Source organism: Chanodichthys erythropterus, chromosome 13, assembly GCF_024489055.1.
Source record: "Chanodichthys erythropterus isolate Z2021 chromosome 13, ASM2448905v1, whole genome shotgun sequence".
NCBI lineage: Eukaryota > Metazoa > Chordata > Actinopteri > Cypriniformes > Xenocyprididae > Chanodichthys > Chanodichthys erythropterus.
In genome coordinates this window covers 12,478,548-12,497,688 of record NC_090233.1, presented here as the reverse complement: position 1 = coordinate 12,497,688, position 19,141 = coordinate 12,478,548, and the positions used below count along the sequence as shown (strand labels likewise).

The 19,141-nt window shown below is 36.5% G+C and overlaps 2 protein-coding genes across 3 annotated transcripts; one reads left to right on the top strand and one right to left on the bottom strand.

The window, feature by feature from the left end:
• Positions 1–1,034: 1,034 nt before the first annotated feature.
• On the top strand, positions 1,035–8,155 carry mat2ab (methionine adenosyltransferase 2Ab). 2 transcript variants are annotated; one of them, XR_010896932.1, is made up of 10 exons: positions 1,035–1,193; positions 2,767–2,844; positions 2,930–3,052; positions 3,239–3,351; positions 3,429–3,572; positions 5,588–5,806; positions 5,890–6,072; positions 6,159–6,292; positions 7,322–7,929; positions 8,003–8,155. XR_010896932.1 is itself a non-coding variant. In XM_067407227.1 (9 exons), exons 1-9 carry the CDS (start codon positions 1,100–1,102, stop codon positions 7,422–7,424), a joined length of 1,191 nt encoding a protein of 396 aa, XP_067263328.1. In that variant the 5' UTR covers positions 1,035–1,099; the 3' UTR covers positions 7,425–8,155. The 2 variants fall into 2 exon arrangements, 1 of the variants encoding a protein (XP_067263328.1); XM_067407227.1 differs by having other exon boundaries at positions 7,322–8,155.
• A 4,078-nt stretch (positions 8,156–12,233) lies between these two features.
• c13h2orf68 (chromosome 13 C2orf68 homolog) lies at positions 12,234–19,064 on the bottom strand. The gene is made up of 4 exons (XM_067407660.1): positions 18,803–19,064; positions 17,284–17,399; positions 14,929–15,074; positions 12,234–13,217 (listed from the first exon to the last, which is right to left on the bottom strand). The coding sequence occupies exons 1-4, from the start codon at positions 18,910–18,912 to the stop codon at positions 13,095–13,097; spliced, it is 495 nt and encodes a 164-aa protein (XP_067263761.1). The 5' UTR covers positions 18,913–19,064; the 3' UTR covers positions 12,234–13,094.
• Positions 19,065–19,141: the final 77 nt, after the last annotated feature.

Below are 19,141 nucleotides of genomic sequence, written 5' to 3'. Positions count from 1 at the left end.
GAAACCATCACTAATTTTCTAAAAGAAAAATTAAAATTGTATACATTTTAACCACAAATGCTCATCTTGAACAAGCTCTCTTCTTCTCTATTATAATTCCGGCAGTGTAGACGCTGCTATGTCCATTACTGCCCTCCACAGGTCAAAGTTTGAACTAATTGTTATATACTTGCACTAGCATATTGAATATGACAATTTAGTTCAAACTTTAAGCTGTTGAGGGCAGTAATACACTTAGCAGCGTCTACACTGCTGGAATTCTAATAGAGAAGAAGAAGAGAGTTAGTTCAAGATGAGCATTTATGGTTAAAATGTATAAAATTTTATTTTTTTTTTAGAAAATGAGTGATGGTTTCTTTAGATATGACCCTCATTCCTCGTCTGGTATCATTTAAAGCCCTTTGAAGTTGCAATGAAACTGTAATTTTGACCTTAAACAATTTGAGCTCCAATGCAGTCCACTATAAGGAGAAAAATCCTGGAATGTTTTCATCAAAAACTTTAATTTCTTTTCCACTGAAGAAAGAAAGATGAAACAAAGAATGAACATCTTGGATGACATGGGGGTGGGTAAATTATCAGGAAATTTTAATTTGAAAGTGAACTAATCCTTTAAGTCTTCATTGCTAATAATTGTGAGTGAGTTCACATAGGCAAGTTTTAATATTCATGATATTTATTTACTTAAAGGTACTTCAAAGTATGGCTACGTCAAGAAAATAACGTTTTAACACGGTTTTTTGTTAGTGTTCTATTATTTTGTGTGTGTTTCTGTGTAAACACTTACACTTACGTTTTCATATGTGTGTTATTACATTGCGCAAGAGTGTGTGTGTGTTCATGGACTTCGCTGAAGGTGCAATCCCGTGCGAGTTTACATCATTCTTGACACATTACCATACTGCCCCACAGATTTCTGTGCCACACCCCCCTCCGCGCAACATGGTTTCGTCCAGTCACCTGAGAGGCCGAGAGAGCGCGGGCCCCTGATGACGTGAGGCGGGCCGTTCCATAAATACCCTCGCGTTCCGCGGAGGGGTGACAGATTTCCTGCCTTTTTCAAACGAGTGAGTGAAGTACTACAAAAGAAAATCTAAAAATGATGAACGGAGAAATTAACGGGTTCCACAACTCTCTTATTGAGGAAGACTGCTTCTTGTTTACATCGGAGTCCGTCGGAGAAGGGCATCCAGGTAAAATATACAAACTAAACTTTGGGTAACGTTACAGTACCGACTCCGCTATTACATAACAGCACCTGTTCTGCATGTTCACTCTCCTATTTTCCTTATTATTTAAAAAATTTTTTTCTAACTATATTTTTCCTAAAGTAACTGTATTTGCTTAAGTTTGCAAACATTTAAATAAATATAATTCAATGCTCAGATTAAATGAGACTTGGAAACGCGATTGTACTTTGTTTCTATGGCTGTGTCTCAAAAACTAGTGAGCTGCCTTCCTAGACAGCACTTTCACACATTCACTCACACACACACACACACACACACACACACACACACACACACACACACACACACACACACACACACATCTCTGCTGACACTGAAGCCACCTCTGATGCTCAAACATGTTGTCTATGTAGGCAGCACACTAGGTTTTGAGACACAGCCTCGCGCCCAGCGTAGACACGTGGGCTCATACATGCGGTCTCAGCGCAGACTCCGCCCATTCTGCGTTTTATCCATATGGTTAAAGTTATTATACTTTTAAGATTTTCATATACTTTAAATTTAGGTTTAGTTTGTCTTCAGCTGTGGTTTTGTTCGTTACAGATTTAGTTTTATTCCTTTTAGTTTCAGTTGTGATTGAACATTTATTTACATTTAGCCTATATCTAAAACAGACAAGACCTTTTGAATTTAAGAATATGTGTAATATTATTTGATCTAAACTAATTAACAGATTTGCAAAAATAAATAAAATTGTAAAGTTGCATAACAGACACTGAAAAGCCCTAATTTAATCTTCAAATGTGAACCATAAAGTCATTTTTAGGTAACACTTTATTTGAAGGTGATGTTACAGGTTGCTTTATGTATTAACTATAGTAATAACAGTAAATTATGCATAATTACAAGTAACTAACCCTAAACCAAACCCTAACTGTAATTTTATGTAATTAATATTACTCAGTACTTATTTGAGTAAGTACAATGTAACTAAGTCACCTTAAAGTAAAGTGTAACCCATTTTTAATAACTTAAAAACTATACATAGTTTGCTTTTATTGTGCTTGTGATAAGAGATATTCTTGTCAATGTCACTAACAGAGGTGTTAAACTCTACACAGCAACAAAAACCACTAAAGCACAATTCATATATACAGTAGTCAACATTTGAAGGATCAAAAAGGTTCAAAGTTGTCCTAAGAAGAAGGTTTTAGGACAACTTTGATGAACTTCAAATGTTGACTACTGTATATATTCTGTTGTATTATTTAAATTAAAATAAGCATTTTACAAAATTCCAAAACCGATTGAAATGAGCCAGGAAGTTGCAGAAGTTTTTTTTCCTGTTTCTTAAGCGTGTATAAAGAAATGTTAAAGAACTTCTGCTGCATCTATCATACATGTCACACAGAGGTGATTTTACAGAAACTAATATAATTTCAAATGCATGTACACAAGAATAACGTCTATAGGAAAACTGATAAGCTTTAGCGTACAGCTGATTGAAAACAAGCAAAATGTGGTGTTGATTTTGACAAATATATAGAATGCTAATGATTGTTATTGTATTGTACAGATAAGATATGTGACCAGATTAGTGACGCTGTGTTGGATGCTCACCTGAAGCAAGACCCTGATGCAAAAGTTGCTTGTGGTATGTTGATTTTCAGAACTTGCTTGAGTTTTGCATGTGTTTTTCTGACTTTATGAATGTTTCATGGCCTTTTTTCTTTTTTTAGAAACTGTAGCCAAGACTGGAATGATTTTGCTGGCGGGAGAGGTGACGTCTCGTGCTGTTGTGGACTATCAAAAGGTGGTCCGTGACACCATTAAACACATTGGCTATGACGACTCGTCCAAGGGTGGGTTTGATTATATATTTTATTATAGATACTGAAGTGTTTACACTACCATTCAAAAACCTGAGTGAATGAAATCATTAATCTTTACTGATCCCAAACTTTTGAATGGTAGTGCACTTCTGAAAGGTTACAAACAAATAAAAAATGAACTGAAACAGTTCCATATTCTCTCTCCTGAACCCGTAGGCTTTGATTACAAGACCTGTAATGTCCTGGTGGCTCTGGAGCAGCAGTCTCCAGACATCGCCCAGGGTGTTCATTTAGACCGCAATGAAGAGGATGTTGGGGCTGGCGACCAGGTAATTCAGTGCAGCCTAAAAACCGTGAATGAAACTCTTTTAATGACATTTCAATATTAATATTCTTACTCTTTCAGGGTCTCATGTTCGGTTATGCCACTGATGAGACAGAGGAATGTATGCCACTCACTATTGTGCTCGCCCACAAACTTAACGCCAAGATGGCTGAACTGCGGCGAAACGGCACCCTGCCCTGGCTCCGCCCAGACTCCAAGACTCAGGTCTGTTGAATACTGTGCATTAGTGTCCATCCATTGTTTTGTTTAAATTATTATATAAGCCATGAGCCAAACTAACCAGCTTTGAGGTGAATCATAACATTCTAAACCTTTGATTTGAAGCAAAAAAAGTATTTGAAAATCAGACAAAAAACAAAAACAAAGGTACAAACTGTGTACATAAAGGGTTATTTCACCCAAAAATGAAAATTCTGGCATTTAATACTCTCCCTCATGTCGTTCCACACCTGTAAGACTTTCGTTCATCTTCAGAACACAAATTAAGATATTTTTGATGAAATCCGAGAACTTTCTGTAGGTAGTAGTGTGCTATGTTTGCGCAAAAAAACATAGTTTACCACTTTATTTACAAAATATTTATCTCCAACGAGCGTTGGATTACTTTAATGATGTCTTTACTACCTTTCTGGGGCTTGAAAGTGTCAGTTGCATTGCTGTCAATGGAGGGACAGAAAGTTATCAGATTTCATCAAAAAGATCTTCATTTGTGTTCAGAAGATGAACAAAAGTCTTACGGGTGTGGAACGACATGAAGATGAATAATTAATGACAGAATTTTTATTTTTGGGTGAACTAACCCTTTCACGGCTTTAGTGAGGGAAAGAACTACAATCCCATGAAGCATAATCAACTGAACTACATAATCAAATTGTAAATAGAGAAATATAAAACAACTAATTTAAAGTACTTAATTATATCATATATACATGACCCTGGACCATATATTTGATATATCTGGAATGCAACTGTTGCACTCTATTGACTGTATATATGAAGAGTTTGGTTCCAAAACGCGATAAACGCCATTTAAAAAAAAACGCCAACGCCAAAATCAGTATTGTATCTGGTCGGTATTGAAAAGTCATTTATCAGTTTTGCTCAAAATGTGATATCCGTCATGTTATTCTGTCATGTTTTCTCCCTTTCTTTCCAAAACGTGACAAACGCCAGTCTCCTTTTTCTGCAGAACGTGATATATCCGCTCAACCAATCACAGCGCACCATTCCACCCACTGTAAACCTTGAAGGCTTTTTTAAAAAGCCGTTTTAATACCAATGTACTCGGCAAATGTGTTTATTTAACCGTGCGGTGGCGCCAGATACTTGTTAATCGGTGATGACAAATAATTTATAACATTAACAAGATGATCCGTTGAATTCATTTTGGGAGCAACGGCTGAATGTATTTTTAGTAAAATGCCTGTATATAAAATAACTATTTAAAAAAGTTTAGAAAAGTTTAGACTCTGTCATATATGTGAATTAACTTGCTTTGTTGTGTATCAATTTGAAAAATAACTTTTATATTGATGGATTAATTGCATTTTGGAAAAAAAAAATGTCATGGATTTATTGCATTTTGGGAAAAAAATAATACGTTTTTATAATAAATTTTTTTAAATCAAAATGTAGATTTGAATTTTTAATGTTTTTATAACCAAAAGATGCTATGTGAAAGTTTGAAACAGAAAATAGTGGTTTTCATCTTGCCACTTTCTTGGTAAAGAAAACCCATTTTTACTCAAATTAATCAAAATGGAGTTATTGCGTTTTGGAACCAAACTCTTCATATATATATATATATATATATATATAATATAATATACACAGCATCATGGGTAGTAATTTTTCATCAAATTCAGATGTTAAACATGATTATTGATAAAAAAAAGAATTTTATATAATGCAAACAGATGGCTTCAACAAAAGCATATACTATCTATTAACAACCTCGTAACTCAAAGTAGGTCTGTCTGTAACGGGTTTATCATTAAAAATAATTTTTTTCCAAAAAGATTTTTGCTTCCAGAACCCAACTATTGCACTCTAGCCTGCTAAAAAAATCCAGCATGAGTTCCATGTTGGACTCCAAGCTGGTTTATGCTGGCATGGTATTGCATTTCAGAGCACAAAAATGTGTGTGTTCTTTCACAGCTAGAAGTGCTTGTGTAGAGTGTTTCCTGACAGTGCAACATGACTCTGTGCTTTACAAACAGGTTACAGTGCAGTACAGACAAGATCGTGGTGCCATGCTGCCGGTGCGCGTCCACACTATTGTAGTCTCTGTGCAGCATGACGAAGACATCTGCCTTGATGAGATGCGTGATGCGCTCAAAGATAAAGTCATCAAAGTTGTGGTCCCCTCTGTTTATCTGGACGACGATACCATCTACCACTTGCAGCCCAGTGGTCGCTTTGTCATTGGAGGCCCTCAGGTAGTGACCAGTTTTGGTTGTAAATCTTCACTAAAAGTTGTAATACTTGAATGCACACGGTAACTTGAACACTACTGACTTAGGGTGATGCCGGCCTGACCGGTCGTAAGATCATTGTCGATACCTATGGGGGCTGGGGAGCCCACGGTGGAGGAGCTTTCTCTGGAAAGGACTACACTAAAGTGGACCGCTCAGCTGCGTACGCTGCCCGCTGGGTGGCCAAATCTCTAGTAAAGGCCAAACTGTGCAGGCGTGTTCTTGTGCAGGTCAGTTGGCCAAATATTTTGTGTTCTGCTGAGCAAGTATATTTCTTTGAAGTTGATAAAGTTAGTTTTCCTTCTCCATGAGACAGGTTTCTTATGCCATTGGAGTGGCCCATCCTCTTTCCATTTCCATCTTCCACTATGGCACATCCCAAAAGACTGAGCAGGAGCTGCTCAAAATTGTCAAGAAGAACTTTGATCTTCGTCCAGGAGTCATTGTGAGGTAATACCTGCTGTCTTTACACACTCTTCTCGCTCGCTTTTATATTCATCTTTCAGCTTAACAGGTTTGGGTATGAATCATTCCTTTTTCTCTTGCTTCCATCTGTGCTTCACTTTCTTTTTGGGTCTTTGTATCCCCTGATTCCATCAGACAGATTGTATGACTTCAAAAAAATAATGAATTCAAAATTGTAATAAATTCATTCATTAAAAAGTCATTTGCACATTTGCAAGTTTTATATAATATATAAAACACTCACACACAAGTATTTTGAGAGCATAGCGAAGCAAACTCGATTACGTAATTTGCAGTGCTTCATGGAACTCGATGTTCCCTGCCAAGCTCTTTTGGGGTGATTTGATCACTGCGACTTTCTGATTGGTGACATTTCCATAGAGCATCATGGGTAATGTAGTTTTTCCACCACAAATTTCACTGTTAAACATGATTATTTTAAAAAATAATGCAAACAGATGGCTTTAACAAAAGCATATACCATCCAATAAAAACTTCAGAGCTCACAGTAGGTCTATCTTTAACGGTTTACAAGTCATTATTAAAAATCGGTTCCTCTATGGAGCAAATGAATGGAGTTTTTACTTCCGGAATGCGACTGTTGCACTCTATTGACTCTTGTGCACTTTATTTACATCTCTTCTTATGTGACACATTAGTGAGCATGAAGAACGTTTAAAATTAGGTTCTACTCTGTAAAGCGCTTGGTGTGGAACAGAGCCATCGTGTTTCATTCTACCCTAAAGTGTTAACGTTCGAGTGGTTAGCTAGTGTTTGCTATTAGACTTGCTTTCTATTTCATGCTGCGGTTTCCTTCTTCAGGGTGAATAATGAGTGTAACGGTAAGTGACCGCTTCATCTCTTCTCTGGCTGGCTGGGTGTTCAACCGCGCACTATTAACTACATGATAATTGGCTACATGATAATCAACCGTGCAGTATTGGCTCCATGATATCCTTTTAATTGTACAGTTTTATTTTGATGAGTCAATAATCCATGGCCAATGTGTTCTAGGGAGCTGGAGCTGAAGAAGCCAATATATCAGAAGACTGCTGCTTACGGCCACTTTGGCCGTGACTCTTTCTCTTGGGAACTGCCCAAAAAGCTGTACTACTAAACCTTTTGTTAAGGTTTTTCCTCTTTAGGCCTGTTGGTGTATTCTACAGAGAAGCCCACATGGCTTATGGGGAGAAGTCTTATTCTGGTACAAGTTCTGCTGGTCCATCTTATTTAAGTTTTTTCTTTTTTTTTTCTTTTTCTTTCATTTCCCCACCATATTGCATCACCCATTTCACTTGTTCATCAGCATTAGGATAAAGGAAGTGATTAACACATTAATTTTCACTGTAAGAACTGTAAACTTGTTGGCCAGTATTAACTATGGCTTTTGATTTTATGCAGCCCTTCACTACTGTATTATAAGCATTCCCAACTATTTTTTTAATTCTTTTAAACAATGAGTATTATTTATTTGTGCTGTCATATTGTGATCTGGAGGTCAGCTGTTTTTCTGTACTTTGTTGTCAAGTAACTTCTCTTCCCTAGTGCTTTGTGGTTCCCAAGTGTCATACAGAAAAACTTTAGGGACCAGCCACAAGGAAAGTGGTTGTCGCAGTGCCTGGGTATGCAGTGCCATTTATTTTGGACAATACTCTAATGCACTGATGGATGCTTACTGTATTTCTTCTTTCACAGTCTCGTCTTTTCTTAAACAGAGGGAATGGCAATTTTGGCTGGTGTTGTACAGAGAAACTAGCCTTGTTTACATGCACTCTCTCTCTGTCTCTCTCTCTCTCTATACCTTCCTCCAGTTTTAATTTATTTATAACAATAAAATGTTTTCTATTATGATGTCATTGTGTCTTTTTCTCTCTGTATATAAAAATATATATAACTGGTCATGATCTTGTTGGCCTCAGAAATGAGGTTTGAATTATATTTATATAATTAAAAAAGTATGCACTTTATTGACAAATTTTCACAAGATGTAATATTAGGGTACGTTTACACGACAACGATATGCTTAAAACACAGAAGTTTTTCCTTTGAGTTTTCCACGTACAGACGACACCACTGTCAAAACGATGCCCATTCATACGAATCCGTGAAAATATAACACTAGTGTAATGCGCATGTGCATGACGTCATAATTTTCAGATTCACGTTTTTGTTGTTTACACAGAGACCTTTTCAAAAACTAGCACTGTGAAACCCGTTTTCAAAAGTTTGTGTATTCAGACCACCATAACGTTGTCGTGTAAATGAACGGCCAAACCACATAAAACGTTTTCCGTTTTTAGTTGAAAACGGTGTTGTGTAAACGGCTCCTAAGTCTCTGGTGTCTCCAGAATGTGTCTGTGAAGTTTCAGCTCAAAATCCCCCACAGATCATTTATTGTAGCTTGTCAAATTTGCCCCTATTTGGGTGTGAGCAAAAACACACCGTTTTTGTGTGTGTCCCTTTAAATGCAAATGAGCTGCCACTTTCAAGAAGAGGGCGGAGCTTTAACAGCTCAACAACAACAAAGCTGGAGAATCTCACAAAGCCAAAATGAGGATTGTCAGTGTTGGTGTTCAGCCTAGTTATTGGGTTGTCCTTTTTCACGTTTTCTGGTTTGGTAGATGCACCGGGGACCCGATTATAGCACTTAAACACAGAAAAGGTCTGATTTTCATGATATGTCCCCTTTAAGATGGCCGTAAGTGAACGATTGTACTGCGATATATCAGTATTCAAACTCAAATATGTAGTTTTACAAGAAACTGTGAGCTGACATGATTTTTGACATGGTTAAACGCCTGAAATAAAGTCTGTAGTTTAGACAAGAACTTTATTTATTCGCATTTTAATCTGACATGAAATACATCAGTAATGCCCTTATCTTGAAAAAAGTGTCTGTCAAGTGTCTAAATGGGACTCCAGAGGTTACTGGGGACATTAAACGACCACACTAAACACATGAACTCAACTGCTCACTGGTCGCTTTCACAGCCTCAGTGTGTTTATAATTCTGTTCCCGCAAACTATTCTAACCATGTGTTGTTAAGTCTGCGGTTTTCCCACGGAATTAGGCTACTTTAAAGGGATAGTTCACCCAAAAATGAAAATTCTGTCATCATATACTCACCTTCCAGTCGTTCCAAACCTGTGTGCATTTCTTTGTTCTGCTGTACACAAAGGAAGATATTTGGAAGAATGTTTACAACCAAGCAGATCTGTTTTATCCTACTATGGTAGTCAATGGAGGGCAAGATCTGCTACATTCTTCCCTTGTGTACAGCTTCGGTTTTGGACAGATTTTATTCAAAATTGCGTCACACCCATTCGTTGTTCAATTTCTTTTTAAGTATATTGGGGGCTTAACTGTTTCTATGAGAACTTTTAAACAGCACTTGGCTTATTTATTAAGAAGATGGGACTTCTTTTTTGGGAGTCACCATATTGCGCATTGCAGTTTCTCCCATTCATAGAGTCTTTCTCCCAACATACAGTCTTTGCTTCCACTCAACTTTTTGTTTTGGTTTCAACCCCCAAATCCCCTTGTAATTCACAACTAGCCATCAATCTCTCTGTGGTTTAAACTGAGTGGTCGTAAATTAACAGAGTTCATCTTTAAGTAGGAACAGTCAGCTGATCTGTGCTGTCTTAGCACATTGAGTATCATCTGTCACTGGTCCAGCTGTATGATACAGATTGCAGTAGATACAGTATTTCTATTATCTCTTTTCAGTATACAGCTATGCATAATATAGGTTTTTATACATACCTTTTAAGAGCTGTGTTTTTTTTTCAAATGTACTTTAATAGCATTTAATAGCAGTTTTTAATACGTTTAAATATCTTCCTACTAGATGATTTGGTATTTGCTTTAAGTGCTCAATGGTGAATCAACAGTTCCACCAATTGCACTAATGAAACAGCTACCAGAGCATCATATTCATATTTGCTTTCCAATAACACAGTTACACTGTACCAAGCAACATAAATAGCATGTGCACTCAAGTTACGTCTAGTTTGCTTACTTTCCAAATTCAAATATCACTCACTGAACATGCTCGTTTGCCAAGGGAACACACCCTCAATGTGTATAGGATCATTTGCTTGTATTTTTATCTTGCATCAAATGAATGGCATGTACAATACTGATGTGTGCTGACTGATGTGAAGCAGCTTTTACTAAAAATAAGTGTCAACTAAATTAAAGGTTAGATCATAAAGTGTTACATCACATGTAAGGCCTACCACATGCCCAGTGATGAAATGGTCCAATACAACTGAACATGGGAAACCAGTTCCTCTGTGCATCATTTTGTGCTATGTTATCACTTATTCCAGTAATAACTTTGAACTTTGTGAATGAAAATACCTTCACAATCATCAGCTCCATATGGAAGTTTCACATACGGGCCATTATTGCATCATCCACACTGTTATCAGAGAGAGAGAGCCACAGGACAAAACGAAAGAGGAACAGTGATGGAACACATAAACGAATTTACATGCATCCAAATAATTAGATGCATGTCTGATTAGCTATATCTGCGATAGTCTTAAGCAATATTGTGTTAAACTGGCACAATACAACAAGACAAAGACATTAGCTAACACATTTAAACTTTACCATAGTTTAAAAATAGATATAAAAACACAAACCAACACATTCTCACCTGTGAAAGGTTATTCGGGAATTTAAATCTCGCCAGAAGCTGCTCAATATTGTTCCAAACCCACACTTCTCTGGACCATGAATGTGGTAATTTCGTTGCTTTCTATGGGAGATAACCTCTTAGATTTCATTAAAAATATCTTAATTTGTGTTCTGAAGATGAACGAAGGTCTTACGGGTGTGACATGAGGGTGAGTAATTAATGACAGAAATTTCATTTTTGGGTGAACTAACCTTTTACGTCAGAAATAAAAAGGTGCTTCAGTTAGAGATTTGTCACGCCACATCCAGTGTAGACAGCATGGCTCATTATAATGGGTTCTATTGTCTTTTGGCTCACGTCCAGTGTAGAATATGCATTTATCACTATTATAAATACTTTAAAAATATTTTTCTAGAGTTTTGTATAGAATTAATTTTAAAATAAAAACAAAAATTACTTTTTATGCAATGCTTGCATTGCAAAAAATGTGTACTTATGGTATAAAATACGGTAAAGGAATGAGAACCATAACTTTTACAAATAAAATACTGTAAATTGCAGCATATGGAGACACGTGCAGGGGTGTGTGTGCTAGACTTCCCAATGTCTTTGGTCCCTGAGCATCCAATCAGGATGCAGTGTGATGGGTGAGGTCTGTGGGCGGAGCATGGATGCATGGGAATGTGAACATTTGTCTTCTCTCACACGAGAGGCGAGCACACAAACTATATCGAGGGGGGTTTGATTCAGTGCCATACCCTCACTCCCCTGAAGGGCCTCTAAAGCCTGTGGAAATGGCCCCTCCCTCGGGATACTCTTATGTAACCTGTGCATTGAGCACAAACTCGGATTAAGTACTTGTGTTTTGTAACATTAGAAGTAGTCAAATGCATTACTGTCAAATTCAAAGCTCAAAATCAGATTTCGAACCATATAAAATAATGACTGAGAATCGGTGCATTTGCTGCTTGGTGCAGTAAACACAAAATGTTTTTGTCAAATTGCCAAAATGTACATACCTGAGATCACACTGCAAATGAAATCCAAGTTAGTACAGGCTATAAGCAGCCTACAGGCTAATCAGGGCTGCCACTCCATCATGTTCTTGACACCTTTGAACTTAACACTACATTGCTACATATGTAATGTATATATATTTAAAGTGCTTTCCTGTGGTGTTACCATGCACAAAGTCTTCAGTGACAAGCTGAATGAATGAAACTGCAGGAACAGATAAAGAAACATGTATTTTTGCACATGATGTAAACAGAGTGCACACTGCCATCATCTGTCCATATGATACATTAACACAATTGTACACAGTTGGAATACAATTACAAAAATAAAAATCTACCTGTACAATGAATGAAGAGATGAAAAAAAAAAAAAAGTTTTCAGGACATCATGAGCACCAACAAAGGAAAAGATGATATTTATATCAATATATCAATATAAATACATAAGAAAATAAAAGGAAAAGGCAGATATCCAAATGCATGGATATAAATATCAGAGCAATGAGGACCTCATTAGCATTCATCAAACTTTGTCAGCTATTTCCAGTAGCATCTACATGGACTACGTCACAGTTGACTCCTTCAAACCTTCTCCTACACTAAACAGACTGGAAGTGTTTTTGACCTGATTTCTGTGTGGATTCAGCCTAAACCATATATAAAACATTCTTATCTGAAAGATGCAATACAGACTAACTGGACCTAGTGAGGCAATGTAGATTTTGTGGTTATAAAAACAAGTGCACGAAAGTCACCTCGGGTGTAAAAAGAGCCACGGTCAAGCTGCACAACACTTCAAGATCCAGAGCGCTTGACATTTGTCGAATGTCTGGTCTGAGTGTGACGTGAAGAGTGACACAAGGACTTCAGCTTCCAGTTGAAAGAACAATTCAGGTCCTACTTTCTGTGTATTACTGAAATACATACCATTTTAGATCAGAGTCCGCTCATGAGCTACACCTTCACATTTTAGGCTACATGGCATCTCCATGATATTTATGAATGCTGCATGCTTGGTGCCGTCATACAGAAACGCAGTTCAGTCTCAATTCTGGCTCAATAGTGTCTCTGCGCATTGCGCTTTAATCTCCACTCTTATTTAAAAATGCTTCTCTCTTCCTCTCAGCATTTGTCACACCTCTTGTCCATTTCTTGTCCCACACGTGCCAACAGCGCCGCCCTCATGGCTGAGTCCAGAACGTTCTTCTCCGCCACTCTTTCCACAATAACTTCTGGCTTGTCCTCCTGGTTGGAAAAAAAATACAAAAATTTAATCTTAACACATTAGGATGACAACTAACCAACAATAAAAGACTTTAAGACAAGTCAAATTTATATAGTGCTTTTGATGTTAAAGGTGCCCTCGAATGAAAAATTGAATTTATCTTGGCATAGTCAAATAACAAGAATTCAGTACATGGAAATGACATACAGTGAGTCTCAAACTCCATTGTTTCCTCCTTCTTATATAAATCTCATTTGTTTAAAAGACCTCCGAAGAACAGGCGAATCTCAACATAACACCGACTGTTACGTAACAGTCGGGATCATTAATATGTACGCCCCCAATATTTGCATATGCCAGCCCATGTTCCCAACATTATGAAAGGCATTAGACAAGGACAGCCAGTAACGTCTGGATCTGCACAGCTGAATCATCAGACTAGGTAAGCAAGCAAGGACAACAGCGAAAAATGGCAGATGGAGCAATAATGACTGACATGATCCATGATATCATGATATTTTTAGTGATATTTGTAAATTGTCTTTCTAAATGTTTCGTTAGCATGTTGCTAATGTACTGTTAAATGTGGTTAAAGTTACCATCGTTTATTACTGTATTCACGGAGACAAGAGCTGTTGCTATTTTCATTTTTAAACACTTGCAGTCTGTATAATGCATAAACACAACTTCATTCTTTATAAATCTCTCCAACAGTGTAGCATTAGCCGTTAGCCACGAAGCACCATCAAACTCAAGCAGAATCAAATGTAAACAATATAACAGTATACTATACTCACATAATCTGACACATGCATGCCTCATACATGACGAACACTTTGTAAAGATCCACTTGAGGGTTATATTAGCTGTGTAAACTTTGTTTATGCACTGTTCAAGGCAAGCGCGAGCTCCGTGGGCGTGGAGCACGAGAATTAAAGGGCCAGTAGCCCTGAATCGGCTCATTTATAATGATGCCCCAAAATTGGCAGTTAAAAAAATGAATTAAAAAAAATCTATGGGGTATTTTGAGTTGAAACTTCACAGACACATTCAGGGGACACCTTAGACTTATATTACATCTTTTTAAAAAAAACGTTCTAGGGCACCTTTAATGTTTATAAAATGTGGAAGACTGACAGAGAGGAAATTGTTGAATAAGGACACTATTTTTGTTTTGTACATTAAGTACATCAACATTAAGGTTGAACCACTGCAGTCACGACGACTGTTTTTTACTACTTTTCTGGACCCTGAATGTGGTAATTTTGTCGCTTTCTATTGGAGACCAAAAAAACCTCTCGGTTTTAATCAGAAATATCTTAATTTGTGTTCTGAAGACGGACAAAGGTATTGCAGGTTTACAACGACATGTTCCAATTAATTAATGACAGAAATTTCATTTTTGGGTGAACTAACCCTTTAAAGAGAAGAATTTAAAACTAGACCCAAAAACACTGAGACAGAACAGTCCACTGCTGTAGTTTTAAACCCATATTATTCCACATTCTCTGAATTAATTATGATGCCAACAACTGCAACAGCTTTAAATCATGATTCTCATTTTTTTTGTATGCAATTTTCTGCATGTTTTTAGACGTTTTTGCAATTTTGAAGTCCTCATCTATGATATCTGTTCACAACATTACTGTAGGACCAAGGAGGATAATTCCTCCACTTAAGCTACTCCAGTAGCTTGAAAACTCTTTGAGGCATTAGAATCTCAACACAAACCTTGTGAACGATGAATGACGTTATTTGGCCGTTGTCAGCTTGATAATCGAGCCAGAATAACTCGGTGCCAGTGTTCTCCTGCTCTGTGCCAGAGCTGCTCTCATTCCAGTCCTCCGCCTCTGCATTCGCACCTGCTTCAGATCCATCTGAAATAAAACAGGTGTCCAAACATCAAACTCCAACATATCTGAACATGTCAAAAGCATTTTGTCAATTGTAATTATTTAAAAGCTACCTTGCTAACCTGGCCCAAAATATTCACAATTACTGTTGTCATTATAAATGCTTATTTAGCTGGCTATTACTTAGATTACTCTTGGTGCAGTAGTTAAAGGCTTAGTTCACTCAAAAATTCTGTCATTAATTACTTGCCCTCATGTCGTTACAAACCCATATGACTTTCGTTCATCTTCAGAACACAAATGAAGATCTTTTTGATGAAATCTGAGAGGTTTCTGTCCCTCCATTGACAGCCTACTCAACTACCCTTTCAAGGTCCAGAAAGGTAGTAAAGACATTATTAAAGTACTCCATGTGACTCCAGTGGTTTAACCTCAATTTTATAAAGCGTCGCAAGTGCTTTGTTTGCATAAAAAACAACATAATTTATTACTTTATGTAGAAAAAAATGACAATCCAACACACATACACTAAACAACGTCTGCTCTTGTGTCATGCATACGTCGTGGTGCTCTCATGAACATGCACTGGAGATTCATATTTTGTAAATATGTGGTAAAATATGTTTTTTTTTTTGTGCAAACAAAGCACCGGTTACTTATAACTGTTTCAGTTTGCTGTATATTTATTTATTTATTAGTTTATAATTTGTACTTAGGGCTGGGCGATGTATCGAATGCTTTTGTCACGCGCATTTCTTCAGTAAAGCCGGTTCCCTGATTGCCGCTAAATTGCCATCACCTGCTTTCAAATGAAGCGGCATTTAATAGACAGAGCCGTAGTTCACTGATAAGACACGCAATATCGCGTTCAATATCGACGGCGATACATATCGATATTGAACGTGATATTGCGTGTCTTATCAGTGAACTACGGCTCTGTCTATTAAATGCCGCTCCATTTGAAAGCAGGTGATGGCGATTTAGCGGTAATCAGGGAACCGGCTTTACTGAAGAAATGCGCGTGACAAAAGCATTCGATACATCGCCCAGCCCTATTTGTACTTATGTCTTACATAATATATTTTCCTTGTTTATATTATAGGCTATTTATTTTGTTTACATTATCTCAGAAAAGTTCATGCAATGTTTGCCGGTGTCGCTGTGGCAAGATTTATGTGCACGCTTGAGCACTTCATTTATATTTTAAATAGGGCTGCAACGATTAATCGCGATTAATTTTTTGCTAAGTAAAAGTCTGTGTTTACGTAATATATATGTGTGTGTTCTGTGTATAATAATTATGTATATATAAATACACACACATTCATGTATATATTTAAGAAAAATGTTATATTTATATATAAAATATTTATGTTTATATGTAATATAAAATATATATAAATATATATATATTTATAATACATGCATATATTTCTAAACTTTATACCTGTATTTGTGTGTATTTATATATACATAATTATTATACACAGAACACACACATACATATTATGTAAACACAGACTTTTATTTTGCAAACGATTAATCGCAACTAAATTTAAATGCTCATTATCAGGGTTTAGTAATTCTCCCTCGACTAATCAACAAATAGTCGATAATAGGCAGCGCTACTGATGTTAAATGTATAAAATAAAATAAAAATAACCATATACTAAGCTATTCTGGAGCAAATTGGTGACTTGGTAATACGGCTAACACTAATACAACACTTAGCCCAGTGTTTGTTCGCTCTCTTCAAGTCAAGTCAAGTCAAATTTATTTATATAGTGCTTTTACAATTGGTAATTGTTCAAAGCAGCTTTACATATTAGAAGCACAGAAAAAGGGAGGTGGTTAAAAATAAGCTGTACAACCAAGCGTGGTAATATGTAACATATACAAGATGGTGCTACATTAAGCCAATGTCGGCTGACTCCCAGGGGTGGAAAAAACCCCCTAGGAGAAAAACCCAGCGTGCTAGCACTGGGAAAAAAGTCCTAGGAGGGAAAAAAACCCCTTGGAAGATATATATAATCTTCCAAGGGAAGGTTATATAAGGCTCTCTTGGGAAGGTAAATCACAGTTCTGCTGTTTTGATTTACCAAACCTATTAACTTTTTTTTTGCATTTGTATGATAATTGTTTTTGGCACTGTGTCGATCCCCAATGGATCCTAAAACAAAACACTTTCCATTGTGAAATAATAAAAGAAACTCTTTCCGCCTGTGTAACTCACTCTGATGGCGTGGGTGGTAGACCTGGCGGTCGGGTCTCCGCGGACGGCGAGGGGTGGTGGTGTGTCTACGCCTCTGTTTCTCCTTAGCCTGTTTTACCTCTCTGTCATAATCATCCCTGTAGAAAGATCAAATAGAACCAAAATATATTACATATTAATTTTAATGTGGGTACGTAAACTTTTAAGACACTGCACAGAAGACCAGCAGCCTTAAAACTCATTCGATTGGGTAATTTCTTAAAGTATACTAACTAGATCTAGAAACATCATCTATATTCTAATATGACTATTATTATTATTATTCTTCCTTCAAGTAAAATGCCATGTATTATGGCAATTTTGAGTAACTTTATCTTACAATACTGACATAATTTCTCACAATTCTGACTTTTTTTTTTCTTCTTTTTTTCAGAATTGTGAGATATAAACTCGCAATTAATAAAGGTAATTGACTTTTTACCTTAGTTTATTTCTCTCAATCTCGAGTTTCCAATTGTGAGGTACAAACTTGAAATTGCAAAGAAAAAAGTTAGGATATTAAGTAAAGATCATGTTCCATGAAGATATTTGGTAAATTTCCTACTGTAAATATATCAAAAACTTATTTTTGTGAATGGATATGCATTGCTAAGGACTTCATTTGGACAACTTTAAAAGGTGATTTTCTCAATATTTTGATTATTTTGATTCCAGATTTTCAAATAGTTGTATCTCGGCCAAATCCTAACAAACCATACATCAATGGAAAGCTTTCAGATGATGTATAAATCTCAATTTAAAAAAAAAATTACCATTATGACTGGTTTTGTGGTCTAGGGTCACATTTATTTATTTCTGTGGCAGAAACAAGCTGCCATACTGTTGGACTGCTAAAGGAATTTAATGGAAATCTTTCAGGATTTTGAAACAACTTTGATTTCCAGTAGTGAGAAAATCTCAATATAATACATACAGTTATGATACAGAGTATATATTGTAATCTCCAATGTATTTATTATGTTATAATATCCAGTGGGGCTCTAATATACGAGTCATTGTATATTCCGATCATATACAAGTCCCTCTATTGTCTACTGTCTCCTTTAATAATGTTTAAAAACATGACATACATTTTATGTTTCAAATAATGACCAATAATAATAGGGATTTGATGCCTGAGATGGGAAAATATGTTTTTCTGGAAGACAAATATATCATTAATGTTGTGGGGTGTTCAGAAAAGTTATACATTTTGGCAAAAAATCTAAAAAAGTGTAAGTCCACATATTGACTCATATACTGTATATAGGAATGTCAAGTTTTTCACTGTTTAATTCTTAAAAGATTCTTATTTTATCCCATTAGGATTGGATCCAAATTATGAAACAAAGTCCAAAAGGAATCATTGAGATATTCCTTTGTGATTTTAAGCTCTCGAACTTCATATTTACAGTTTCCAGATAAGCCAGGCTACTATAACGTACTAAGAAAACACACAAACTACTACTACTACTACTATCTGTTGTTGTGTGAGAGAGACCTGGCGATCTGATTCCTCCTGATGTGCCTCAGGAACCCGTGGCTCATGTCCAGTCGACCGCCGGGCTTGTATTTGGCGCTCTCCGCCTCTGCATCACGCATGACCTCCATAGATCCGCTCTTTAGATGAAATCACTCTCGAAATAAATTCATTTTATCACATTGATAAACATTACAACATTTCTCCGATCACTGGGGGCCGAGAACTGCAGTTTTAAAAAGCGTTGGCCGATAAAAACACACTCCTAACGGTCGAGTTTGTTTGTTGTTGTTTTTCCCCTGCGCTTCTTAAAATCTAGTAGCGCGTTTTTTTGTTTTATAATATAAAATCCATCACGCA

Coding starts and splice junctions, on each gene's coding strand:
- mat2ab (XM_067407227.1), top strand. CDS start 1,100: ATGATGAACGGAGAAATTAACGGGTTCCACAACTCTCTTATTGAGGAA. Junction 1,194..2,766: donor CGTCGGAGAAGGGCATCCAG/GTAAAATATACA, acceptor TGTATTGTACAG/ATAAGATATGTGACCAGATT. Junction 2,845..2,929: donor TGATGCAAAAGTTGCTTGTG/GTATGTTGATTT, acceptor TTCTTTTTTTAG/AAACTGTAGCCAAGACTGGA.
- c13h2orf68 (XM_067407660.1), bottom strand. CDS start 18,912: ATGGAGGTCATGCGTGATGCAGAGGCGGAGAGCGCCAAATACAAGCCC. Junction 15,075..17,283: donor CTACCACCCACGCCATCAGA/GTGAGTTACACA, acceptor GTTTTATTTCAG/ATGGATCTGAAGCAGGTGCG. Junction 13,218..14,928: donor CGTCATTCATCGTTCACAAG/GTTTGTGTTGAG, acceptor TTTTCCAACCAG/GAGGACAAGCCAGAAGTTAT.